Source organism: Nicotiana sylvestris, chromosome 5 (genome assembly GCF_000393655.2).
Source record: "Nicotiana sylvestris chromosome 5, ASM39365v2, whole genome shotgun sequence".
Classification (NCBI taxonomy): domain Eukaryota; kingdom Viridiplantae; phylum Streptophyta; class Magnoliopsida; order Solanales; family Solanaceae; genus Nicotiana; species Nicotiana sylvestris.
The window spans coordinates 167,208,776-167,236,315 of record NC_091061.1 but is presented as its reverse complement, the minus strand read 5'-3'; the positions used below and the strand labels follow the sequence as shown (position 1 = coordinate 167,236,315).

At 39.6% G+C, this 27,540-nt stretch overlaps 3 protein-coding genes and 1 pseudogene across 4 annotated transcripts; 1 reads left to right on the top strand and 3 right to left on the bottom strand.

The window, feature by feature from the left end:
• Positions 1-202: 202 nt before the first annotated feature.
• LOC104235703 (U11/U12 small nuclear ribonucleoprotein 31 kDa protein-like) lies at positions 203-4,413 on the bottom strand (annotated as a pseudogene).
• Positions 4,414-9,477: 5,064 nt separating this feature from the next.
• On the top strand, positions 9,478-10,530 carry LOC138869623 (uncharacterized mitochondrial protein AtMg00810-like). Its single transcript, XM_070147256.1, has one exon. The coding sequence runs from the start codon at positions 9,478-9,480 to the stop codon at positions 10,528-10,530; it is 1,053 nt and encodes a 350-aa protein (XP_070003357.1).
• Positions 10,531-15,904: 5,374 nt separating this feature from the next.
• On the bottom strand, positions 15,905-25,940 carry LOC104219905 (serine carboxypeptidase-like). 2 transcript variants are annotated; one of them, XM_070145628.1, is made up of 9 exons: positions 25,749-25,940; positions 20,297-20,465; positions 18,451-18,570; positions 17,589-17,733; positions 17,362-17,512; positions 17,081-17,172; positions 16,500-16,758; positions 16,281-16,414; positions 15,905-16,203 (listed from the first exon to the last, which is right to left on the bottom strand). In XM_070145628.1, exons 2-9 carry the CDS (start codon positions 20,314-20,316, stop codon positions 16,075-16,077), a joined length of 1,050 nt encoding a protein of 349 aa, XP_070001729.1. In that variant the 5' UTR covers positions 20,317-20,465; positions 25,749-25,940; the 3' UTR covers positions 15,905-16,074. The 2 variants fall into 2 exon arrangements, with proteins under 2 accessions (XP_070001729.1, XP_070001728.1); XM_070145627.1 differs by lacking the exon at positions 25,749-25,940 and adding an exon at positions 21,662-22,926.
• Positions 23,057-26,823, bottom strand: LOC104219907 (U11/U12 small nuclear ribonucleoprotein 31 kDa protein-like). The gene has a single exon (XM_070145629.1). The coding sequence runs from the start codon at positions 26,753-26,755 to the stop codon at positions 25,967-25,969; it is 789 nt and encodes a 262-aa protein (XP_070001730.1). The 5' UTR covers positions 26,756-26,823; the 3' UTR covers positions 23,057-25,966.
• Positions 26,824-27,540: the final 717 nt, after the last annotated feature.

Here is a 27,540-nt window from a genome sequence, read left to right as displayed (position 1 = left end):
CTAAATCTATCCTACTGTTGATTCTTTATTCCATTCACTCGACCTCGGCAATACCCCTTCTGAAGGATACACCTCGCCATTGTGTCGTGGCCGACCACGTCCTCGAACCTGTTTATCCGCAGTTGTCAAGCCGCCCAAATTTAGACCAATAACATATATGAAATTAGCAATTGATAGGTGAAGAAAACATAGGAACCATCCATATCATTAAGTTTAACAATTGACTATCTTTAATCATAAGACAATGATTACAACGGTTGAATTCCAGAGGAGTAAATGTATATAGTTCCATGTTGCTTTAGGCGTTTAGTTTCACACAGAACAAACCTGTAGGAAGTCATACAAGTCGTCGCTAACACCTGCTTCACTGTGACGGATGTCATGTCTGTCAGAACTGTAACTAAAGCAAGTACCTGTAGGTTGGTCCACATAGATAAGGTTTGATACCTGCAGAAATAACATGTCAATATCATTTCTTCAGGGTTGGAAAATCTATTAAGGTATTCAAGTGTCCTTGTAGGAGAAAAAGGAAAATTGATAATAAAAAAGAAAAATCTACTTCACAAGGAACAAATGTAAAACACAGGGCAAACTTGACACCGTAGGAGTCAGCAATAAAAGACCCAAACCACAAAAACCAAAACTCAAGGTCCTATGGAACATAAAGCACTTTCCTCTCTGCAGTCTTGAATTGCCATGCAGGAAAAATAAGTAGAACATTAAAACAGACAGAAGCATGACATGAAATCAGGGAAGTGCACTATCAGAGGTCTAATGAAAAAAATATGGGTGACATGTTTCCTTTGCAAAGCAATAAAACTTCAGTTAAAACACAAGGCCCCTTCTGGAAAAAAAGATTTTTGCAGTCTAGTTGATAATAACTACATAAATACTGAAAGTGTAACTATCTAAATGCTAAAACGGATAATTTCTCCTGACAGATGTATCATGTGCAAGAAAGAAATGGTCCCCACAGATTTTCTTCACATTGATGAAGTATCAATTTGTGGCTGTGAATTGGTTGCATTCATTTCAGGTTGATTACTGGTACATCTCGAAGAAGGATAATGATGAAGCTTGGATTATCAAAGCTTAATCACAAACCATACTAATGATTCTTCGACTTTTCGCAGCATTAAACTAGATATAGACATGTTATTAAATTTTATCTTAATTTTCTTTTCAAATAATCTTTTCAAAATTAAAAATGATAATAACAAGGACATGAGTTTCTTTCACTTTCTTACTTCAACATGGCATTATCTTTACTCGTATAAGCTTAGAAGATGATCAATCTAGACGAGATAATAATACATTAAAGTTCCATGAAGATGGTATGATCTTCAGTGCATAAAAATTTTGCATTTTGTCTCCCCAGACCCCACTTGTGGGATTATACTGGGTCGTTGTTGTTGTTGTCTTCTGGTAAATCTGAAGTTACATGCAACAAAAATGAGTGGAGGGAACACGACTTAAGGAAAGATATTCTAACTTCTAGTGTGTCCTGGATCTTACTCAGTGACGGTTTTTACATTCCAATGAAGATAACTTTGAACCGATTCTGAAACTTAGGAATGGACCTTAGAAACTTTGCCAGCTCCAATTCCCTGACCCAAAATGATGAGAATAAGGGATATAAGAAAGGCAACAACATGTTGCAACATCAAGAATTAAATTTCTATGCTCCTCCAGAATCAGATGAATCCAAATTCTTCACCACCAACCTCGGGTTCTAGCTATCCTACTTCTAAAACTAAGATCTTCCACATTGCCTCTCCTTACTAGCAAAAAGAGAAACAAGCAACTTGATAAGAAAACTCCCTTGCCTCCAGATGTAAACACAGAAGTAATGAATAGATCCCCTCAATCTGATGAGCTGAATGACAAGGAATATGAAGGTATAACATATACTAACAGATAACCAACAGAGAATGCAAAATGAGACATGTCAAGGTCATGTGTTCACAGGAAGGGTAAAGGGGCAAACTCTGGAAAGAGCATTAAAAAGTGACACCAAGACAAGCAATTGCTGACCACGCCTACTTTGGGATTGAGGCGTAATTGTTATGTCTTGTTGGTGGTTCCTTTTCTAACTTATTTTGCCCTCGAGGTTTCCAAGAGAAGTAAGGATAAGAAATAATGTTGAAGTCAAATGCACCGCCACACTTAGAGGACTTAGAATTCTCAAATGTTTCAACTTTCATCTAAGGCTCCAATAGAAGACCACAGGACAGATTCAATAATATATACCAAGGGACGACTCCACTGTAACAAAAAAAAGTGATCTTGCAATTCAACTTCAGGAGAGTTTGGTGCGCTAAAAACCAGTTAGAGAACTTAATTAAAGACCCAAGAAATCATGGTCAAAACCTGACTACCAAAAGCAACAGATTTCAATTCAATATGGGGGGGGGGGGGGAGCTGAGCTTGTAATCTCTACTTTTCAGAACCACATGAGTCCTTCAATAATGCTAGCATGATTTAGTTAGACCTAAACATGACATAATTCCAACTAGTTGGAGCAGGAGTCTTGGCACTTAGGAGCAACTTGAACTCCAAACTCATATGTAAAGAGGGACAAGTAAACAGAACCACATTGTCTATAAAGCTGAAACTTTTACCAAGTATAACATCTTGCCAGCAAGATACAGCTTATAACTAAATTAGTTCTATAATGCTACATACATACAACTACGATCTAGTTTAAAAATCAAAGATATCGGAGCATCATACTGATATTTACCAACAAAATCACACTATACTCAACAATTACCTTAACTGCACTTACATCATTTTATAGTTTAAGAAAGTAACACAACACACCAAATGAAAGGAGTGAATGCAAAACTTTCAATACCTTCAATTAACACTATAGAAAATCATTCCTCAACTAAATAAAGCTAAAAGCTCCTTTTTTTAAGACTGAGAAATCCATCTAGGGCCAACTCTTAGTACCAACCGCACCCTTCGAAACTCGGGATAATGGGCCCTCCCTTCTACCCTTCTTGACTTAAATACCAAACTTACTTAGCATGGTAAGCTATGGGGCAAAAAGATCCCATCTTTAATCAATCATCACTTTCATCATTAAAATAAACCTTCCTCTTTTTCTCCCTCCTTTTCTCCTTCTTAAATTCCTCATTATCATCTCCCTTCAATAACCTCTCTTCTGCTCCTCTATCCACTACTGAAGCCCAATTCTCATCATCAAAACCCTCTCCCCCTTCATCATCCCCCTCCCCATCCTCCTCCAACTCCCCACCCCCACCACCCCACTTCCCACCACCACCTCTCCGCCCTTTCTTTGATGGCTCGGGCCTTTCCCTAGGTCCAAACACATTCTTATGACACTCATACGATACATGCCCTTCTTCTCCACACTCATAACACCTACTCTTATCCTTATAAATCTTCTTCCTTATAAACTCCGCTGCACGGCCGTTATCCGAGGCGATTGACGCCGTTAGGGTTCGGCCATTAAGGACCTTTTTGTCAATTCCTTTCACGACTTTAGTTGCGTCTTCTCTTGAAACGAAGAGGATGAATGCTACTCCGCGGCTCTTACGTGTCACCCGGTCTTTAACGACGGTTACTTTAGCGACCTTGCCGAAAGTGGAGAAGATTGTGTGGAGGTCGGAGTTTGTGAGGGTATAATCGAGATTACTCGCTTACACTGTTGATTTTGATGGAGCTAGTCTGCCGTTGCCGCTGCCGCGCGAAGTGGAAGAGGTTTTGGATGTGGCGGAGGACGACGACGCCGGTAAAGGTACGGAGGAGTAGCGGTAGTAGAAAGTGTCGTCTTCTTCTTCGTCGCTGTACTTTTGCTTCCTTGACATTTTTACGATTTGTTTCCAAAAGGAATAACAGTTAACTACGGGGAGTAAGCCTTATTAGGGAATAAAAGGAAAATAATTAAACATTATAGGAATTTAACAAGAAAAGGACCGAATTTTACCAAAAGTGTATGACAATTATCAACTAATACGTTCAAAAAATAATTTAATTGATTATGTTTATATGTTAGGATGTGTTAATGGTCCAAAACTTAACAAACGACACTATTAAAAAGGATTAAAAATAATCACATACAATAAATTGTTGAAAGATTTGAGATTTTTACCCCGCATGAAACGTATCCAAAATCACATGAAAAGAGATTATCTTGAAAGATTAAAATTCCTCGACATCAATCCAAAACTAAGCTAAGAATGGAGCAAAATGAAAAATAGGAAGTTCATATTGACTGTCCTAACTAGTTCCAAACGATGTAATCTTTTTAGAAGAAAAACTTAAACTTATACATGTTTGGACATAGATTTCTAAATATTTTTTGAAAAAACTGATTTGGACGAGGTTGGATGTGAAATTAAAAAGAGATGTTTTTAATTCTATACACTATTGGAAACTTTATTATCCTAAATGTTCATGTTTAGTAAATTATCCTACCTACACAAGTTTTGTTTACAAAATATATACATTTCACCTTAAAAGACTCTCAGTCCATTATTAGTGCCTTCAATTAAGAGATTTAGTTACACCATTTTCCTTTTTTTGTCCTCTCTCCCCTCTTCTCTCATGATTTTGTTTGTTATACCCTTAATATCTAAGATCTTTTCTTCTCTTTGAATTTTCGATGTAAATTACTTCCTCTGAGTTTTTCTTACGTTTTCTTCGTGCTTGACGCCAAAAAAAGATGGACAATTAAAATCAAATCGTCAGTATATTGAATGGAAAAGTTTATTTATTGTAGAATATTTTTAAAATGATGATAATTAGCCCTTGACGCAAATTGGTGAAGAAAGTCGAGTCAAGTTCATGTCAGTTCTTGAAGCTAGCAGTAGTGCATATCACTTGGAAGGACAAAATCATGTAAAGAAAATACATGAGAATGGGAGTTACAGATACACAACAGTATCTTCTAAAGAGTTGTTCTGGGAAGCTGTGCTGAACAGTTTTGCTCTTTTTCTTCTAAAAAGGAAAGTTCTGCATTTAACCCAAAACTCTTTAGGTCTTTACTTTTAGCCATTCAAAAGGCCGGTGACGAAGGTCTTAAATACAACAACAATTGCAACTTAAATATATAATTTTTATACAAATTTTATACAATATGTCTTTTGTATATTTAGTATCTGATTTATACATAATAAAAACAAATTTTAGACAACTAATTGTATATTATACAATTTATCTATAACTTATCTACAATTTATATATATTATTTCTACTTAGTTATATATAACTACAACATAATACCACTTAAATACAAATTTTATACAATATGTCTTTTGTATATTTTGTATCTAATTTATACATAGTAAAAACAAGTTTCATACAACTAATTATATATTATACAATTTATCTATAACTTTCACACATTATTTTTACCCAGTTAAATACAACTACAATAACATACAACTTAAATACAAGCTTTATACAATATGTCTTTTGTATATTTTGTATCTGATTTATACATATTAAATAAATTTCATACAACTAATTATATATTATACAACTTATCTACAATTTTCGTATATTATTTCTACTCAGTTATATACAACTACAATATCATACAACTTAAATATAATTTTTATACAATATTGTTCAACTTCCATACAATAGTTAAATGAATACAAGAAAAATAAATAAACAATAGAATACAATTTTTCTACAATTTTACTACAATTCCTGCAATATAATGTATGTCATGTCTTCTTCTTCTTCGAGTTACAATCTGAAATTCAGCCAAAATCAAGTCTAATCTTCACCAAAACCTCTCAAAATTGAGATATAAACTCTGTTGACATACAAGCTGTCTATCACATGTATACACATGTACTACATCATAGCTAGCACATGTATATGAGTTGTATAGTAGGTGTAATTAGGTGTATGGCAACTAATAGATTAGGTGAATTAGTATTATAAATAGGCCTTGTAATCTTCTCTTCTAGATATGAAATATAAAACTTCTTTGGTTTCTAACATGGTATCAGAGCATTGAAGTTTTTTTATCAGTTTGTTGTTGGGAATTTTTTTTTCCCCATTTGAATTATTTTTGTTCAGAACAGTCTTTCGCTGTTTTGATTCTATTTCACTATTTCCGGCCATTTTTTGCCCCGACCGCTTCTTTACAGATTTTTCTACTCACTATTCCGACCAAAGTGGTACTGTCAGATTTTTTTTTTCCTGGCAACTCAAATTTTCCAAGATCACTGTTCCGGCACTATTCACTGTACTGCTCGCTGTTCACTGCACTGTTCACTGTTCAAATATTACTATTCACTATTCATTGTACTGTTCAAATATCACTGTTCACTATTCATTGTATTGTTCAAATATCACTGTTCATTGTTCACTGCACTGTTCAAATTTCACTGCACTGTTCTTGACTATTTGATTATGCTATTATTCGGGTGCAAGATGACTGAAACGAAACCTACCATTGATGTCATTCCGGTTATGTCCAAAATTACGGAGAATAAGTTCATGGGTTCCAATTACATGGATTGGAGTAAGACGATCTATCTCTATTTGCGGAGCATCGACAAAGAGAACCACTTGGTTGATGATCCACCCAAGGATGAGACTAAATCAGTCTGGTTAAAGGAGGATGCAAAATTGTTTCTCCAAATCAAGAATTCGATGCACAGTGAGGTAAATGATCTAGTTTCTCATTGTGATTATGTGAAGGATCTAATGGATTATTTAGATTTTTTGTACTCTGGCAAAGGAAACTTGTCTCGCATGTATGATGTGTGCCAGGCATTTTACCATCCATCCATGCAAGATCGCTCTCTCACCACTTACTTCTCAGAGTTTAAGAAGGTGTATGATGAGCTTAATGTTATATTGCCGTTTAGTCCAGATGTGAAGGTACAACAGGCTCAGCGTGAACAACTGGCGGTCATGAGTTTCTTTTCTAGTCTTTCTCCCGAATTTGAAGGGGCCAAATCGCAGATTTTATCTGGGACTGCTATCTCTTCCTTGAAAGAGGCCTTTACAAGAGTGTTGTATACTGAAAAGTCTCATCCAGGTCCGACAGCCACGATCGATAGTGGTGCTCTGCTTAGCCGCGTCCAAAAGAATAAGAGTCATAGTAATCGCAATCGGAGTAGTGATAGTCGAGACCTAAAGCAATGGGAAGTTAAATGTTTTTATTGTCATGAGCTCGGTCATATCATACGTTATTATGTGAAGCTTCAGAATAAGAACAAAAGATCTCAGTATGCCAACATCGCCACTTCCGAGACTATTTCACCATCTTAGTCATGATCTCCTCCGATCAATACTATCCTCGAGTCAGGTAAAACCACTAAGTGTCTCCTCTCTTCATCATCCAAATGGGTCATTGATTCTGGTGCCACAGATCATATGACAGGTAACTCTAAACTCTTTTCCACTTTTCAGTCACATACCCAATGTTCCACAGTTACTTTAGCCGATGGGTTTACCTCATATGTTTTAGGGTCTGGCACTGTTAACCCAACATCTTCTCTTTCCCTTAGTTCCGTCTTAAATTTGCCTGATTTTTCTTTCAATCTAATATCTGTCAATAAACTTACTCGTACTCTAAATTGTTGTGTCTCATTTTTTCCCAATTATTGTCTTTTTCAGGATCTTACGACAAAGCAGATTATTAGTAAAGGTTCTGAGTCTGGGGGTCTCTATGTTCTTGAATCACAGGTACCGAAATCCATTTCTTGTTCAACTGTGTTGTCTCCCTTTGATGTACACTGTCGATTGGGTCATCCATCCTTGTCTAGTTTGAAGAAGTTATATCCTCAGTTTCAGAGTATTTCCTCTTTAGATTGTGAGTCATGTCAGTTTGCTAAACACCATCGCCTTCCTAAAGTTTCTAGAGTCAATAAACGGGTCGACTTACCTTTTGAGTTAGTTCACACCGATGTTTGGGGTCCATGTCCTATTATCTCTAAAACTGGTTTTAGATATTTTGTTACCTTTGTGGATGATCATTCTCGTGTTACTTGGTTATATTTAATGAAAAATCGTTCGGAGTTGTTTTCAATTTTTTGTGCTTTTTGTGCTGAAATAAAAACTCATTTTAATGTTTCCGTTCGTAATTTAAGGAGTGACAATGCAAAAGAATATTTTTCGGATTTGTTTAAAGATTATATGGCTACAAATGGTATTCTACATCAATCTTCTTGTGTTGACACCCCTTCTCAAAATGGGGTTGCGGAACGAAAAAATAGACATCTTCTTGAAGTAGGCCGAGCACTCCTCTTTCAAATGAAAGTGCCAAAATATTTTTGGGCTGATACCGTCTCTACAGCTTATTTTTTAATAAATCGTATGCCATCTTCTGTACTTCATGGTAATATTCCTTACAACATTCTTTTTCCTCTAAGCCATTATTTCCTATTGAACCCAAAATATTTGGTTGTACTTGTTTTGTTCGTGATGTTCGTCCACAGGTAACTAAATTAGATCCAAAGGCCCTTAAGTGTGTGTTCTTAGGGTACTCACGTCTTCAGAAAGGTTATCGGTGTTATTCTCCAGATCTCAAAAGGTACTTAGTGTCTGCCGATGTCACATTCCATGAAAATTATCCGTTCTTTTCTTCATATGTTTATAACAGTCCTGAGGAAGAAGATGATACTTTGGTCTACACTGTCACACATCCAGTTAGTTCTCCAACACCTCTTCCTCAGTCACCCGTTTCCCTCGATCGACCATCCGAGCAGCCACCTGTTCTTCGTGTGTATACCAGGCAACAACAAACCTCAGAACCCGATCCTTTACCTACTTCTGCTTCGTCGGTAGATCCAACCTCCTGTGTTTCAGATTCTAGTTTGGATCTTCCTATTGCCATTCGTAAAGGTACACGACAATGTACTTATCCTATTTCTTCTTTTGTGTCTTATGACCATTTGTCTACTTCTTCTAGCTCGTTTATTGCATCATTAGATTCTGCTAGGATACCTAAAACTGTTTATGAAGCATTGTCCCACCCAGGTTGGCATGATGCAATGATAGAAGAGATGATGGCTTTAGATGAGAATGGTACTTGGGAGTTGGTCGATCTGCCCACTAACAAAAAGGCTATTGGGTGCAAGTGGGTATTTGCTGTTAAGTTTAACTCCGATGGGACAGTAGCTCGCCTTAAGGCACGCCTTGTTGCAAAAGGGTATGCACAGACCTATGGAGTCGACTATTTGGATACTTTTTCCCCGGTCGCCAAGTTAGCTTCTGTTCGATTATTCATTTCCATGGCAGCTACTTATGATTGGCCTCTGCATCAGCTTGATATAAAGAATGCTTTTCTACATGGAGATATTCAGGAATAAGTATATATGGAGCAACCACCTGGGTTTGTTGCTCAGGGGGGAGTGTGGAAAGGTATGTCGTCTTCGAAAATCTCTTTATGGGCTGAAACAGAGTCCCCGTGCTTGGTTTGGTAGATTTAGTGAGACTGTTCTAGAATATGGGATGAAGAAAAGCAATTGCGATCATACGATGTTTTATAAAAAGTCTAATGATGGTATTCTTTTATTGGTAGTATATGTTGATGACATCGTTATTACTGGAAGTGATATTACAGGAATTTCAACTCTAAAGTCTTTCCTTCACAATCAATTTCAGACGAAAGATTTAGGGCAACTAAAGTATTTTTTGGGAGTTGAAGTTACACGGAGCAAGAAAGGCATCTTCTTGTCCCAAAGGAAATATACTCTTGACTTGTTAGCTGAAACTGGAAAGTTGGGATCTAAACCATGCAGCATGCCAATGGTTCCTAACACACAACTCGTGAAAGAAGACGGTGAGTTATTCGAAGATCCAGAGAAATATAGGAGATTGGTTGGGAAACTGAACTATCTTACAGTAACTCGTCCCGATATCGCATACTCTGTCAGCATTGTGAGTCAGTTTATGTCTTCCCCAATAGTCAGGCATTGGGCGGCTCTGGAGCAGATTCTTTGTTATCTAAAGGGATCTCCAAGACGGGGTCTAGTATATAAGAATAATGAACACACTAACATTGAGTGTTTCACATATGCAGATTGGGCAGGGTCAAAAGCCGATAGGAGATCCACGACAGGATATTGCATTTTTGTTGGTGGAAACTTGATTTCGTGGAAGAGTAAGAAACAAAATGTCGTATCTCGATCTAGTGCGGAAGCAGAATACAGAGCTATGGCACAATCTGTGTGTGAGGTTGTATGGGTACATCAACTATTAAGTGAAGTTGGCTTCCAAACTACATTGCCAGCAAAGTTGTGGTGTGATAATCAAGCTGCTCTTCATATCTCCTCTAATCCTGTATTTCACGAAAGGACTAAGCACATTGAAATAGATTGTCACTTTGTTCGTGAAAAGATTCAACAAAAGCTCATCTCTACAGGTCATGTTAGAACTGGAGATCAATTGGGAGACATTTTCACAAAAGCTTTGAATAGAGCTCGAGTTGAATATATCTGTAACAAGTTGGGCATGATCAATGTATATGAGTTGTATAGTAGGTGTAATACAAGTTGTGTAGCACATGTATACACATGTACTACATCATAGCTAGCACATGTATATGAGTTGTATAGTAGGTGTAATTAGGTGTATGGCAACTAATAGATTAGGTGAATTAGTATTATAAATAGGCCTTGTAATCTTCTCTTCTAGATATGAAATATAGAACTTCTTTGGTTTCTAACAAACTCCAAACCATATTCCCAATTATTTGCAACAACACCCAATCCAAACAAATAATGATTTTTGAAAACCCAAATTCGAATTCAAAGCTTTTTAATTGCGGTCAATGGTGGAATTGCTGCTCTATTTTCCTTTGCTTTATATTACTGAAATTTGGGATTGAGAAACAGAGAGATACGTAGAGAGAATTCTCAATTCTTTGCAACATCCAATCCAAACAAACAATGTCTTTTGAAAACTCAAATTCGAATTCAAAGCTTCAAAGCTTTTTAATGGTTGTCAATGGTGGAGGGGTTACAGATTTTTGCTGGTTTTAGAAGAGGAAATCATAGGGTATGGTTTGATTCGTGGGTGAGGGGGTGGGATTTGGAGAGAGAAAGTTGGGGGAGTGGGAATATACGGTAGATTATCAAGCGCAATCGGTTGCCTTTCGCCCCTCGCGTTCGACGTGCGGGGTGAACCAAAAGCTGTAGTTGTGTCCCAGGTCGTCCTTGCTTTGCCTTGCGATGGCTTGGTCCATGACTAGTATGCTCGGACTCTCGGATTCGGTAAACGCAATGGGCATGGGGCCTTCATTGGCTCCTATTTGCCCAAAGAATGCTCCTTACGAATGACGGTCGTGCTCGTCTTGGACTTGGCGGTGCCCTTTGGGTCGGCCATGCTCATGCGATGCCGGCGTCAATAAGGAATGCTACCTGGTTGATCCTGCCAGTAGTCATATGCTTGTCTCAAAGATTAAGCCATGCATGTGTAATGTCATGGGCTGCTTTCCAGACATGCCCCATGACCCCTTGGCCGCGCCCCATGGCGGCCTAGCAAGCCTCACAATGCCTAGCGCCATGGTCGGCCCCGTGGTCTTGGCTGCGCCAAGTGACAAGCGCGCATGTGCCTCTGTCGCCCCACCGATGCCTCTCGCCAGCGCCCAAGGGCTGGCCAATGACAACAGCGCCGCGTGCCCTGACAATGCCGCGCGCGCAGATCCTAACCCGCAAGACAAAGTTGCTGCCATCGGACTTAGTTTTACCTTGTAATAATCTAAGTCCTTTTCATTGTAATCATAGGCTAGTTTTCATCATTTTCATTTCAGTGTGCTTCTACAGCTTTATTAGGGCTAGTCTTGTAATGTTGGTTTATTTTTTTTAAGCATTATTAAGGGGGACCAAACAATCAAACATTTCAATCAGCATTTTCTGGTGTCTCTCCCCCTCGACACCGCATCATTGTAATCATCATTTTCAGTCATCAATAAAATCATCATCAGCATTCAAAACCCAATTCTCTCTCAGCTTCCGCAATTGCTCACGACATTGGTTTTCCCGCACGGCACTGACAATCTAGTCTAGCGTGCGGCGAGGACCTCATTGGCGGACAGCAACCGCACTGACATCGGTTGCTTAGCCTTACGTTGCCCTTCCAAAGATCATCAGGAAGGCGTTGCGTAACAGTTGGTATCAGAGCCTAGGCTCGACATCGGACGAGGGAACACATTTGCCATCATCACCATTTCTGACCATGGTGAATCATGGGGAGCGTCTAGCATCCCTAGAAGAGACGGTTGACCGATTACGACCCATCGTGGATACGGTGCCTGATCAAAACAACAACCTAGTGCAAAGGTTGGACGACCTGGACCGCCGAATGCGGCAGGCCGAAAATGACATTGCAAACATCAGTCGTGACTCTGACGACGACCGACAAACGGCAGCCATCGAAACTGCCAATATTCATGGCAAATTTGAGGACCTCCAACAGGAGCATGCCGACGATTTAGCCCATCAGCAACAGGAGGCAGACAGACTGACTGCCATGCAGCAAACCATAAACGACTTGACTGACAAGCTCAACGTTGTCAATGCTGCCTTACAGAGCCTACTTCGAGAAGGCAACCATCACATCAGGGGTGCAGCAGACCTCACCCCCATTCCACAAAAGCTTAAGATACCGGAGCCAAAGCCATACGACGGATCCCGGGATGCTAAAGAAGTGGAAAACTTCATCTTCGACATCGAACAATACTTCGATGCCGTGGGCCATTTGGAGGAATCCAAAAAGGTAGCGACTGCTGCCATGTATCTTCAGGGCGATGCCAAACTTTGGTGGCGGGTCAAACACGAAGCCATCAAGGCCGGTGAAGATACTCTTCAGACATGGGACGAATTGAAGGTAGCCATACGCCTGCAGTTCTTTCCCGAAAATGTGGAATACAATGCAAGGAGAAAGCTACGGGACCTCCGCCACACCAGATCAGTGAGGGAGTACGTGCGCGAATTCTCCGCACTCATGCTAAACATACGCGACATGGGGGACAAAGACAAACTCTTCGCATTCATAGAAGGTTTGAAACCTCATGCCCGTATGGAACTACAGCGACAACGGGTAGACACCCTGCCCAAGGCCATTCAAGCTGCAGAATGCCTTGGCGATTATCATTTGGGAACTCAGAACGACAGGCCCCAGCCGTCTGTCCGAGGGGGATTCAACGGGCACCATCCCAGCAATGGTGGCCCAAGCAAAAGTGGGGGAGATCGGAGTGCATCCAAAACTAAGACTCCTCCCTCCAACAGCAACAGTGCTGCATCCATCAACAACAATCAGGGGAGAAAGCCTCCCTCAGAATGCCGTCATTGCGGCGGGGCACATTGGAACAATGAATGCCCAAACATCAAGGTCAATGCTCATCAGACTGTCGAGGATGAGACAGATGCATCAGACACATCAGAAGACGACCAGGTAGGCGCCTTCAATGCAATTGTTGGCTCTATCCCACATGCCTTAGCGGGGACCAGTGCATGTCCTCCTAAGAAAACATCAGTCCCGATCACCAAGAAAGGGAAAGAAAAGATGGACGAGAGACCTCCTAAACAAGCGAGGACCCTAATGTTCGTCGAATTGAAAGTGAACGGCAAGCCCCTTCATGCCTTGATAGACACGGGTGCCACCCACAACTACTTGTCATCAACGCAAGTAGAGCGCCTAGGTCTTGTTGTGCAAAAGAGCAAAGGCCGCGTCAAGGCTATCAACTCACCACCTCAGACATTGGGTGGAACAGCTACAAATGTCCCAGTGAAACTTGGCCCATACAAAGGAAGCATCGACATGCGCATCGCAATCATAGATGACTTCGACATCATAGTGGGTTTGGAGTTCATGAGGCAAACCAACACCATACCGGTACCATATGCCAACATGCTCCTGATGATGGGAGAAAAAGGGGCCAAGCTCTGCACCATACCATGTTTTCCCATAAAGATGGCCGCTGAAAACATCTCGGCCATGCAGTTGGAGAAGGTAGTCGAAAGACATGAACCCCTGGTTCCGACTACCCTTCGCAGCAACAATCAATCATCATGTCATCGGCCTCAAAAGACTGGTGACGCTCATCATCATGTGAAGACTTGTCAGCCATGCCACAAGGACAAGTCGGATCACTCATCACAGCCGGGACCCTCGCAGCCATTACATGTCCCTCAGAGACCATGGGAAAGTGTTTCCCTCAGATTCATCACGGGATTGCCCCAAGTCGGCAATCTTGCATCCATCATGGTTGTCATAGATCAGTTCTCAGACTATGCAACTTTCATAGCAGCCCCGCAAAACATCTCAGCAGAAGATACAGCTCGACTCTTCTTCTCGCACATTGTCAAACATTGGGGCCTGCCCAAAAACATTGTTAGTAGGCGCGACTCACGCTTCACTAGCAACTTTTGGACCCATCTCTTCAGGTGCTTTGGGTCAACATTGAGTCACAACACAGACATCCATCCACCATCGGATGGCCAGACAGACCGGTTCGATGACATGCTGGAGGAATATCTCCGCAACTTCGCAACCGGATCACAGAAGCATTGGGTGAAGCTCCTGGATGCTGCTCAACTGTGTTTCAATTCTCAAAAGAGCCATCATACAAACAAGAGCCCTTTTGAAATTGTTACCGGACAGCAACCGCTTCTCCCGCAAACGGTGAATGCCTCAACAGCGGGCAAAAAGGTTCACCGAACAAAAGCTTTGTTTTGCCCAACATCAACCAGGGGACAAAGTAATGCTATGCATCCCAAAGCGGTACTTGTTTGCAGAAAGGACCCATGACCCTCGCCTGCAACAAAAATACATCGGGCCCCTGCCCATTGAAAAACGCATTGGGAAGTCCACATACCAGGTAAAAACTCCATCCTGGTGGAAGATCCATCCAGTCTTCCATGTCAGCCGCATGAAATCATTGCTTCGCTACAACAGCAAGCTCAAACAACAGAGGGGCGCAGACCTCCCATCCAACAACCATCAGAAACATCATCATCATCATCATCATCATAAGGCTCCGAGGACGGCGCCAACTCAGGTGGGGGAGAATGTCATGGGCTGCTTTCCAGACATGCCCCATGACCCCTTGGCCGCGCCCCATGGCGGCCTAGCAAGCCTCACAATGCCTAGCGCCATGGTCGGCCCCGTGGTCTTGGCTGCGCCAAGTGACAAGCGCGCATGTGCCTCTGTCGCCCCACCGATGCCTCTCGCCAGCGCCCAAGGGCTGGCCAATGACAACAGCGCCGCGCGCCCTGACAATGCCGCGCGCGCAGATCCTGATGCCTCGCCAGCGCCCAGATGCTGCCATCGGACTTAGTTTTACCTTGTAATAATCTAAGTCCTTTTCATTGTAATCATAGGCTAGTTTTCATCATTTTCATTTCAGTGTGCTTCTACAGCTTTATTAGGGCTAGTCTTGTAATGTTGGTTTATTTTTTTAAGCATTATTAAGGGGGACCAAACAATCAGCATTTTCTGGTGTCTCTCCCCCTCGACACCACATCATTGTAATCATCATTTTCAGTCATCAATAAAATCATCATCAGCATTCAAAACCCAATTCTCTCTCAGCTTCCGCAATTGCTCACGACATTGGTTTTCCCGCACGGCACTGACAATCTAGTCTAGCGTGCGGCGAGGACCTCATTGGCGGACAGCAACCGCACTGACATCGGTTGCTTAGCCTTACGTTGCCCTTCCAAAGATCATCAGGAAGGCGTTGCGTAACAGTAAGTATGAACAAATTCAGACTGTGAAACTGCGAATGGCTCATTAAATCAGTTATAGTTCATTCATATAGTTGAATCTAGCTTAATTTGGGAATTGGGACTATAACGTAGTGTGATTGATTGTTTTATCACACTACTTCAACAGTACATAAGGAGGAGAACGCTAGGCAATATAGATATCTTCTTAGATATCCCACAATAATATATGCATATTTTCTAAATGCGTCTTCAGAATTTTATCATATCTCCAGAAAGTTTTAGTCATTGCTTTCATTCAAAAGTACAGTGGCAAAGAAAGTTTGGACAAGGCCACCAATCCTCAGTGGCTGCTAAAGAGGCCATCTAACATGAGGATGAGAGTAATATTTACATATATCAGAAATCATATTGAAGCAACCAAGTCTTCGGTCTCAGTCGTCTGCTGAGAAAGGGTGCCTCCAATCCATCTCTTCAGCATCTCTAAGGCAGCTTTAGGTTGATCCATTGGAACCATGTGTCCAGCATCGTGAACCTATTATACGACAAAACACAGTTAGCTCAAACACCCATCACTAGAAATTGAACAATAACATCGACAAAGAAAGGCACCTTAAGGAAACTCAGAGGCCCGTGGCTTTTCAACAACCCAGCTTCAGCACTGTCAACTTCAAAAGGGACATCGGGAGATGCTACAAACTCTTTCTGACCACTCCATTCCATAGCCTGAACCCATCTTGAGTTACCTGGTAAAGGAGATGTGTTACGACATATGAAATGTTTATGTGAAAAGTTTCCATCATTAAGCTTAAGAGTTGAGTCAAAGCTTACCAAGCCAGTTGCAAATAAGATCATATTCTCCAGCATAGACAAGCAACTTTATTCCATCCTCAAGCAAGGTTGGAATGCCAGCCTCAAGATTTCTCATCCAATCAACAAGCATGGCCTGGTACACAGTAGTACTGCATGAGAAAAACTCTATATCCTCAACTCCAAGAGCCTGCTTAACAGAATGCATATTCAGCAATTTCTCCATGTTTGAGAAGTCATAGCAGAGTGCTCCGACGCATTTCTTTCTGATGTCATAATGCTGCAGGTGAAAGCTCAATGGATCAGAAACATAGTTATTCAGTCATTTGTTCCAAACTTTGGAAGGCATGCCAAGGACAACGTCACCTTTTTTTTTTTTTTTTGAAAAGGTAACATATGGGACAATGTCACCTCTTGAGCAATTTAACATATTCAACATGAAATGATATGGGGTAGCAATTTAGGAAAAATAAATTTCTGGGATTATTTCTACTATTTCTGAGGCTAGTAACACCTATTTCTCTACGAAGTACAGAATAAGTATCACAGGCACTAGAATTAGTAGAAAATGGGAACACAGACAGAAGTGGCTGATAACTTACATTGATGTCAGCCCCAGCACGTGCACGAACAGCAGAGAATATAGAATTGCAAACAAAATAGGCAGCCAAGCAAGAGATTTTCCCATCAGTACCTAAAAGGATAAAAACAGACAGAGAAACTGAGAAGAAAACAAAGTACCGAGAATTGATTTGCTGTGGTCAAAGAACATCCAATTACTTCATCAGTCCCCTTCCCTTTTCTTTTTCACCCAGGCAAAGCTCGAATGAGTCAATTGATATGGAGGAAAGACAGATAGTAAACAGGAAATAAAATAATGTACCACAAAGGTTTATTGCAACTTCACAAACTGGAAGTATTTTGTTGATACGATCATGATCAGACTTCGAAACTAATCCCATGTCCAATGCATAGTCAGTATACGCAGCGTATTGTATTTTGGGATCCGTAAGCCCATTCCCAATGGCAAAACCCTGTTCAAATACTTTCAATGAAGTAAAGACACGTGAATAAGGAAATAAAAATTCAATAACTGAGGAAATGAGGTACCTTTAAGTTTATATGTAATCCTTCTTTAGCCTTGTTTCCCTTGTGTACTCTAGCAGCAAAAGCAGGAATATAGTGCCCAGCATAAGATTCTCCGGTTATGTAGAAGTCATTCTTCACAAGCTCAGGATGCTCTTCAAAAGAAAGCCTAAACCATTATTAATGATCACACCAACAAAAACAAGTCAGGATCGTATTGTCTCAGTTACACGTCAATTTAGAAAAATGCTCACTGCATCACATAGAAGAACGAAACTAAAATAGCCAATGCGCCACAAATGCTCAAGAGAATTCATAATCAAACTACATTCAGGAATGCCAATGTGTCACAAATGCTCAAGAGAATTCATAATCAAACCACATTCAGGAATGCCAATGTGTCACAACTGCAACAATAATGATTTTACTTAACGGAAAGGAATATCCGGAAACAGCCTCTCTAACCCCCCCCCCTCCCGGCAGGGGTAAGTTCTGCATACACTCTACCCTCCCCAGACCCCCACTAGTGGGATTATTACTGGGTTGATGTTTTTGTTGTTGTACTTAATGGAAAGGAATGCCATAAATGAATTTGTATCCTTGAGGATGTTCACAACCAGGACTGAAGTTGCTTCCACCTTTTTTCCATGTGAAATGTTTATTGCCCGTTAGAAGCAGGACAAATTGTCCGGTGCAAACCTCATGAATAACATACATGAAACTAGCAATTGATAGGTGAAGAAAACATAGGAAACCATCCATATCATTAAGTTTAACAATTGACTATCTTTCATCATAAGACAATGATTACAACGGTTGAATTCCAGAGGAGTAAATGTATATGGTTCCATGTTGCTTTAGGCGTTTAGTTTCACACAGAACAAACCTGTAGGAAGTCATACAAGTCGTCGCTAACACCTGCTTCACTGTGACGGATGTCATGTCTGTCAGAACTGTAACTAAAGCCAGTACCTGTAGGTTGGTCCACATAGATAAGGTTTGATACCTGCAGAAATAACATGTCAATATCATTTCTTCAGGTTTGGAAAATCTATTAAGGTATTCAAGTGTCCTTGTAGGAGAAAAAGGAAAATTGATAATAAAAAAGAAAAATCTACTTCACAAGGAACAAATGTGAAACACAGGGCAAACTTGACACCGTAGGAGTCAGCAATAAAAAACCCAAACCACAAAAACCAAAACTCAAGATCCTATGGAACATAAAGCACTTTCCTCTCTGCAGTCTTGAATTGCCATGCAGGTACTTTATTTCAGTAATGAGCAAAAAGAAGTAGAACATTAAAACAGACAGAAGCATGACATGAAATCAGGGAAGTGCACTATCAGACGTCTAATGAAAAAAATATGGCTGACATGTTTCCTTTGCAAAGCAATAAGATTTCAGTTAAAACACAAGGCCCCTTCTGGAAAAAAAAAAGGGTTTTGCAGTCTGGTTGATAATAACTACATAAATACTGAAAGTGTAACTATCTAAAGGCTAAAACGGATAATTTCTCCTGACAGATGTATCATGTGCAAGAAAGAAATGGTCCCCACAGATTTCTTCACATTGATGAAGTATCAATTTGTGGCTGTGAATTGGTTGCATTCATTTCAGGTTGATTACTGGTACATCTCGAAGAAGGATAATGATGAAGCTTGGATTATCAAAGCTTAATCACAAACCATACTGATGATTCTTCGACTTTTCGCAGCATTAAACAAGATATAGACATGTTATTAAGTTTTATCTTAATTTTCTTTTCAAATAATCTTTTCAAAATTAAAAATGATAATAACAAATAGGAACATCCACAACGAACAAGCTTTTTCACTAATTGGCACTTTGCAAATAAATTAGCAGTCTGCCAAACTACTTATCATGACTGGATAAAGGACATGCATAAGATGTTGTCAATGCAAAATCTAATAATCTATATGCCCATGCACCATTAAATTCTTAACTTTCACGTGCCATCGAGTAAAAGCAAGAGAAAATCTTCTTCTATCGAGCTGAATCATCTACTGAATAGCAAAGAAGGTAAACTGCTACTATTGCTTAAGCAAAACCATGTTCACATACCACAATAAACTGCTGTTAAATAGCGGAAACCATTACGTCTACGGCAAAGGGCCAAATATACCTCTGTACTATGAGAAAAGTTTTAAATATACCCTTCGTTAAACTTTAGGTCCAAATATACCCCTGCCGTAATACTATTGGTTCAAATATACCCCTCTTCTGTTAAGTTTGTCCAAGATGGACATCCAATCCTACGTGTCACTAATATTTGATGAGGTGGATGCCACATGGCATGCCACCTCAGCACCTCTAATCCATATATAAAAGATTAAAATTTGAAATATAATATTTTTCATGGTAGCGGTAATGGTGGCAATAATGGTGGAGGGGAATAAAATTTAGTGGTGGAAAAAAAATAGAAAGGAGGGGTAAAATGGGTTATGGGCATTGAGGTGGCAACCCATGTGGCATCTACCTGTGTCACGTAGTATTGGATGTCCACTTTGGGCAAACTTAATGGAAAAGGGGTATATTTGAACCAATAGTATAACGAGAGGGGTATATTTGGACTCAAAGTATAACGAGAGGTACATTTAAACCTTTTCTGATAGTACAGGGGTATATTTGGCCCTTTTCCGTTACGACAATAAGGTGATCTTAAAGTTAGTCGATTAGCTTTTTTTTTTATAAGGTAAAGTTAGTTGATTACCTTGTCCCACCCATATTCATTCAGCACAAGTGACAAATTATTTGCAATTGAGAAAGGTCCATTTTCATAGAAAAGGGCCAACTCACTGCTGCAACCAGGTCCTCCGCTCAACCAGATGACAACAGGATCGTCCTTACTGCCTTGTGATTCAAAGAAGAAATAGAACAACCTACAAAATGAAAGATAACACAGTTCAAGCTAAATAAGATCCCAACCAACAAATAAGGAGAAGCTAGTTGATACATTAGACAGGAAGACAAAGATATAAAGCCTAATTACTCCGGAGATGTATATTTTGGTAAATGCTCACGAAAGAGAAATATTTTAAATGAAACAATGTTGCAGCATTCCTTTCAATATTTCAACTGATTCGGCAACTTCTTAAGCGCATTGATTGACTTAAACAGATAAGTGGTCAAACTGTAAAAATCTGATGGTTCCCCACAAAAGCTACGTGTAATGACACTTGAAGGTAAGTGAAGCATACAGAATATTCTCCATTAATCAACCAGTCAAACACTTCCAAATTAATTGGGGTTGACTAAATGAATACTCTATAACAATTCTGCTATATTTAAATCCATTTTATCGCAATATCAAATAAACATCCTTTGAATTCATTTTAACACCAGTTACAACCGTTGTATTCGAATTTCCGAAGGGGAAAGTGAACTTGTAGGAGGATAGAGGAGCATGCAGGGGTCCACTGCATGATAGAAGACTACTGAGAGATTGCCTACATTCTGTAGATAACAAAAACCTATTGCACCACAATGCATTGTTGGACTTACAGTATTTTAATATAAGAGAAAAGAAAAAAACTGAAACTACAATTTGGTTGGATACCTATGATAATACAAATCGGTACAAGAATCACAAAAACCAGGAAGTGTATGAAGCAACAAATATGGTACTAGTCTGTTCCAAGTTGACGAACTTTCTATTTTGGGACGTCCGAGAACATTTGACACCATTTTGCTAGTATCTTCGCAATTTTCAAGATACTCTAATTCCTTTTTTTGAAAAGAATATAGACTTTGGACCTAACTCAACCTCAAAAGCTCGCTCATAAGGTGATGGTTGTTTATTCACTATATAAGGAGACAACAGTCCGCTCTCTCCACCAATTTGGGACACTTTAACACTGCCACATGCTGAGGCAGTGGACGCCTGGAGTGTGGATAACATAACATGCGGGCCCAACTTGGAGAAACACAAAGTCGACCTTACCCTACCACAACCTCAAGAACTAGCTCACGAGGTGAGTAACTGAGGATTGCTTGATACCATAGGAGAAAACACTTCATTCCCTCAACCAATGTGCGACACTATAACATTATCTGATAATCCTTTTTATCAAATTACCTTTTAAAGGTCTTGGGTATGGCATGTGGGATGCCTCCTCGCTGTACGGTTGTTCGACGAATTGGCTGATATCCCGTTTTGGTAGCAGTTTTAGGGCACCCGGTATCTTATTGACTCTTTCTTGATGTTCCCTCATCTGGTTGCAGAGTTATTTGTTCCCTCATCCCGAATGGCCGCAAGTGCATCATTACCTATATCAACAACGGTGTGAGTGTTACCTGTTGGGGGAGCGGGTTGTTCACCGACGGCCGCTGTGGTATCTGTTGGCGCGGCGTTTCTATTCGCCCTTTGAACAGGTTTGTCGAGTATGTTATTTAGAGTAGTTGTCAGCCACTCCTCCAGTAATTTTTTCACTGTTGGTGGCGCTTCCTCAGCTGTGGACGTGGAAGCTCCCCTTTCGCGTGAAGCGGTTACACTTCCATGAGGGGGAGGTAAATCACTTCGCCTGGGTGTAGCACTCGAGGTCACATTCTCATTGTCTTCTATGTCATCCTCGTTGATGGTGTTTAAGATGTTGGTAATGACACCCACTATTGCTTTCTGTCTTTCATCTCCTTTTCCTGCCATTGTTAGTTCGTGCAAACGAGGAAAAGATAGTTGTCCTTCTTTATGATCTAGAAGAAACTAAAATTTTAACTAAAACCTCCCCACAGACGGCGCCAAATTATTTGACCAAAAGGTGTCAAGCTTTTTGTTAAACTAATTAATAATGAAATAGAGAGTGAATCCTAGTTAAACATAATAAATTCTAGATCTAATACTGGAGAACACCAACGATATGGACAATGTTTAAAAATAATGAATATCGGGTATGAGCTCAATGATTGTCAATAAATATATGATAAGAACATGCAATAAATGTAGACAGGTGCAATAAATATAATAAGAGGGGATTTATCACCCAAATATTATATGACTTGGATGATTCTTCCACCTGACAGTAGCATGGAAGGATGGGATGTGAGGATGGATAAGGAATCTTTGGATCTTACAAACGTGGATTGAATAGCATATGTTGAGCAATGTTGTCAATGAACAAGACAACTTTTGTATATTCTTTATAGTCAACTCTTTAAAATGTGCTCTTATCAAAAAGTGAAGATCCCCCCCCCTTGATCTCTCTCTTCCTATTTATAAAGGATGGAATATTCCTTATGTCTATTTCTAAATCTATCCTACTGTTGATTCTTTATTCCATTCACTCGACCTCGGCAATACCCTTTCTGAAGGAGACTCCTCGCCATTGTGCCGTGGTCGACCACGTCCTCGAACCTGTTTATCCGCAGTTGTCAAGCCGCCCAAATTTAGACCAATACACTATTATGTATGCTCTGCATTCTCATCCCCTTCTTCTAGGTTACTATTCTTCTATCTTTCTGTAACTTTCCTTCTGTATTTTGGTTATTAATTGAACAATCAATCATCTTCTTTCATTGTGAGTGTTCATATTTGGAGGTTGTTACATAGCGAGTTAAATGAGAGGCTATATACTGTCAAAGGCAAGCCAATGAACTTCTCAATTAATAAAGAGACTCCCTTGATGTGAGCAGAATTATATGTTTGAATTATTAAAAAAGCAACGTGAACATCATTGACTTTGATCCTAAGGGTGGAAGGAGAATCACATCCAAACGGCCAGCGAATCTTGACCAAGTTGCTGGAAGAATGTTGTAGCTCAGTAAGAGATAAATTCAAGCAATCTTATGAATACATGAGTTAGCTCAAATTTATTGTTTCAATTTGGACTTATATAAATTTAGTAGGGTACTGTTCAATCAATTTTGTGGATGTTGTGCCTTGCTGAACTTTGCGTTTTATGTCAGTTTTGCCCCGTCGGTACCTAGAGATGTATTGCGGCAAAATTATTAAGCAAGCGGCTCTTCGTTCCTGCTTTGAGGAGTAGATTGAAGGGCTTATCGCTTCTCCTACTGCAAAGTAGGGTTAGGTATCAAATTTGCTGATAGAAATATGACTATTTCTTGTCAACTACTTACATTTCCATTTCTAAGGTTTCTAACAAAGAGACTTGTTACATACAATGGACTGAGTCAGGACCTAAATTATAGTTGTAAGCATGGATATGAGTTTCTTTCACTTTCTTACTTCAACATGGCATTATCTTTACTCGTATAAGCTTAGAATATGATCAAGCTAGACGAGGTAATAATACATTAAAGTTCCATGAAAATGGTATGATCTTCAGTGCATAAGAAATTTTGCATTTTGTCTTCTGGTAAATCTGATGTTATATGCAACAGAAATGAGTGGAGGGAACACGACTTAAGGAAAGATATTCTAACTTCTAGTGTGTCCTGGATCTTCCTCTGTGACGGTTTCTCCATTCCAATGAAGATAACTTTGAACCGATTCTGAAACTTAGGAATGGACCTTAGAAACTTTGCCAGCTCCAATTCCCTGACCCAAAATGATGAGAACAAGGGATATAAGAAAGGCAACAACATGTTGCAACATCAAGAATTAAATTTCTATGCTCCTCCAGAATCAGATGAATCCAAATTCTTCACCACCAACCTCGGGTTCTAGCTATCCTACTTCTAAAACTAAGATCTTCCACATTGCCTCTCCTTACTAGCAAAAAGAGAAACAAGCAACTTGATAAGAAAACTCCCTTGCCTCCAGATGTAAACACAGAAGTAATGAATAGATCCCCTCAATCTGATGAGCTGAATGACAAGGATTATGAAGGTATAACATATACTAACAGATTACCAACAGAGAATGCAAAATGAGACATGTCAAGGTCATGTGTTCACAGGAAGGGTAAAGGGGCAAACTCTGGAAAGAGCATTAAAAAGTGACACCAAGACTAAGCAAACTGCTGCAAAATTGGGGATGTTAGATTAAACTAAAACCCGGTTATAAATGCAAGAGCATCATCATATTCTGCATACTTATTTCTTGCAGGACTGGTGTCACGGGCATTTTCTGAGTGCTAGAAAGTGCAACATGAGGCGAAACAAACATTAACTCTGAATTACAGCCAACCTGCTCTACTCATTGTTGGATCACAATTATTTGCAAATAGTAAAATGTAAGTGGATGCAAATGCATCAGCTATAGATATATATATAGAAAATGAAATTCCAATGCCAATACTATTCTCCACCACCAGGAAAAAAAAGTCTACTCTGTAGAGCTATTAAGAATACTCATATGAACTCTCTGAATGTTGGGCTCGAATGGAATAAAATATATAAAGGATTCATATTGCTGACCACGCCTACTTTGGGATTGAGGAGTAATTGTTATGTCCTGTTGGTGGTTCCTTTTCTAACTTATCTTGCCCTCTCTATCACTACTTAATAAGTAAAAAAATGAGGACGACGTTTCCAAGAGAAGTAAGGATAAGAAATAATGTTGAAGTCAAATGCACCGCCACACCTAGAGGACTTAGAATTCTCAAATGTTTCAACTTTCATCTAAGGTTCCAATAGAAGACCACAGGACAGATTCAATAATATATACCAAGGGACGACTCCATTATAACAAAAAAAAGTGATCTTGCAATTCAACTTCAGGAAAGTTTGGTGCGCTAAAAACCAGTTAGAGAACTTAATTAAAGACCCAAGAAATCATGGTCAAAACCTGATTGCGAAAAGCAACAGATTTCAATTCAATATGGGGGAAAAACTGAGCTTGTAATCTCTACTCTTCAGAACCACATGAGTCCTTCAATAATGCTAGCATGATTTAGTTAGACCTACACATGACATAATTCCGACTAGTTAGATCAGGAGTCTTGGCACTTAGGAGCAACTTGAACTCCAAACTCATATGTAAAGAGGGACAAGTAAACAGAACCACATTGTCTATAAAGCTGGAACTTTTACCAAGTATAACATCTTGCCAGCAAGATACAGCTTATAACTAAATTAGTTCTATAATGCTACATACATACAACTACGATCTAGTTTAAAAATCATAGATATCCGAGCATCATACTGATATTTACCAACAAAATCAAACTATACTCAACAATTACCTTAACTACACTGACATCATTTTATAGTTTAAGAAAGTAACACAACACACCAAATGAAAGGAGTGAATGCAAAACTTTCAATACCTTCAATTAACACTATAGAAAATCATTCCTCAACTAAATAAAGCTAAAAGCTCCTTTTTTTAAGACTGAGAAATCCATCTAGGGCCAACTCTTAGTACCAACCGCACCCTTCGAAACTCGGGATAATGGGCCCTCCCTTCTACCCTTCTACCCTTCTTACTTAAATACCAAACTTACTTAGCATGGTAAGCTATGGGGCAAAAAGATCCCATCTTTAATCAATCATCTTCATCACTTTCATCACTAAAATAACCCTTCCTCTTTTTCTCCCTCCTTTTCTCCTTCTTAAATTCCTCATTATCATCTCCCTTCAATAACCTCTCTCCTGCTCCTCTATCCACTACTGAAGCCCAATTCTCATCATCAAAACCCTCTCCCCCTTCATCATCCCCCTCCCCATCCTCCTCCAACTCCCCACCCCCACCACCCCACTTCCCTCCACCACCACCACCACCTCTCCGCCCTTTCTTTGACGGCTCGGGCCTTTCCCTAGGTCCAAACACATTCTTATGACACTCATACGATAAATGCCCTTCTTCTCCACACTCATAACACCTACTCTTATCCTTATAAATCTTCTTCCTTATAAACTCCGCTGCACGGCCGTTATCCGAGGCGATTGACGCCGTTAGGGTTCGGCCATTAAGGACCTTTTTGTCAATTCCTTTCACGGCTTTAGTTGCGTCTTCTCTTGAAACGAAGAGGATGAACGCTACTCCGCGGCTCTTACGTGTCACCCGGTCTTTAACGACGGTTACTTTAGCGACCTTGCCGAAAGTGGAGAAGATTGTGTGGAGGTCGGAGTTTGTGAGGGTATAATCGAGATTACTCACGTACACTGTTGATTTTGATGGAGCTAGTCCGCCGCTGCCGCTGCCGCTGCCGCGCGAAGTGGAAGAGGTTTTGGATGTGGCGGAGGACGACGGCGCCGGTGAAGGTGCGGAGGAGTAGCGGTAGTAGAAAGTGTCGTCTTCTTCTTCGTCGCTGTGCTTTTTCTTCCTTGACATTTTTACGATTTGTTTCCAGACGAATAACAGTTAGCTGCGGGGAGTAAGCCTTATTAGGGAAATAATTTAACATTATAGGAATTTAACAAGAAAAGGACCGAATTTTACCAAAAGTGTATGACAATTATCAACTAATACGTTCAAAAAATAATTTAATTGATTATGTTTAGATGTTAGGATATGTTAATGGTCCAAAACTTAACAAACAACACTATTAAAAAGATTAAAAATAATCATATACAATAAATTGTTCATAACAGATAAAAAAATTGAGATTTTTACCCCCGTATACAACGTATCCAAAATCACATGAAAAGAGATTATCTTGAAAGATTAAAATTCCTCGACATCAATCCAAAACTAAGCTAAGAATGGAGCAAAATGAAAAATAGGAAATCCATATTGACTGTCCTAACTAGTTCCAAACGATGTAATCTTTTTAGAAGGAAAACTTAAACTTATATTTTTGGACATAAATTTCTAAATATTTTTTGAAAAAACTGATTTGGACGAGATTGGATGTGAAAGTAAAAAGAGATTTTTTTAATTTCTGTATACTATTGGAAACTTTATTACCCTAAATGTTCGTGTTTAGTAAATTATCCTACCTACACAAGTTTTGTTTACAAAATATATACATTTCACCTTAAAAGACTCTCAATCCATTATTAGTGCATTCAATTAAGGGATTTAATTACACCATTTTCCTTTTTTTTTGTCCTCTCTCCCCTATTCTCTCATGATTTTGTTTGGTATACCCTTAATATCTAAGATCTTTTCTTTTC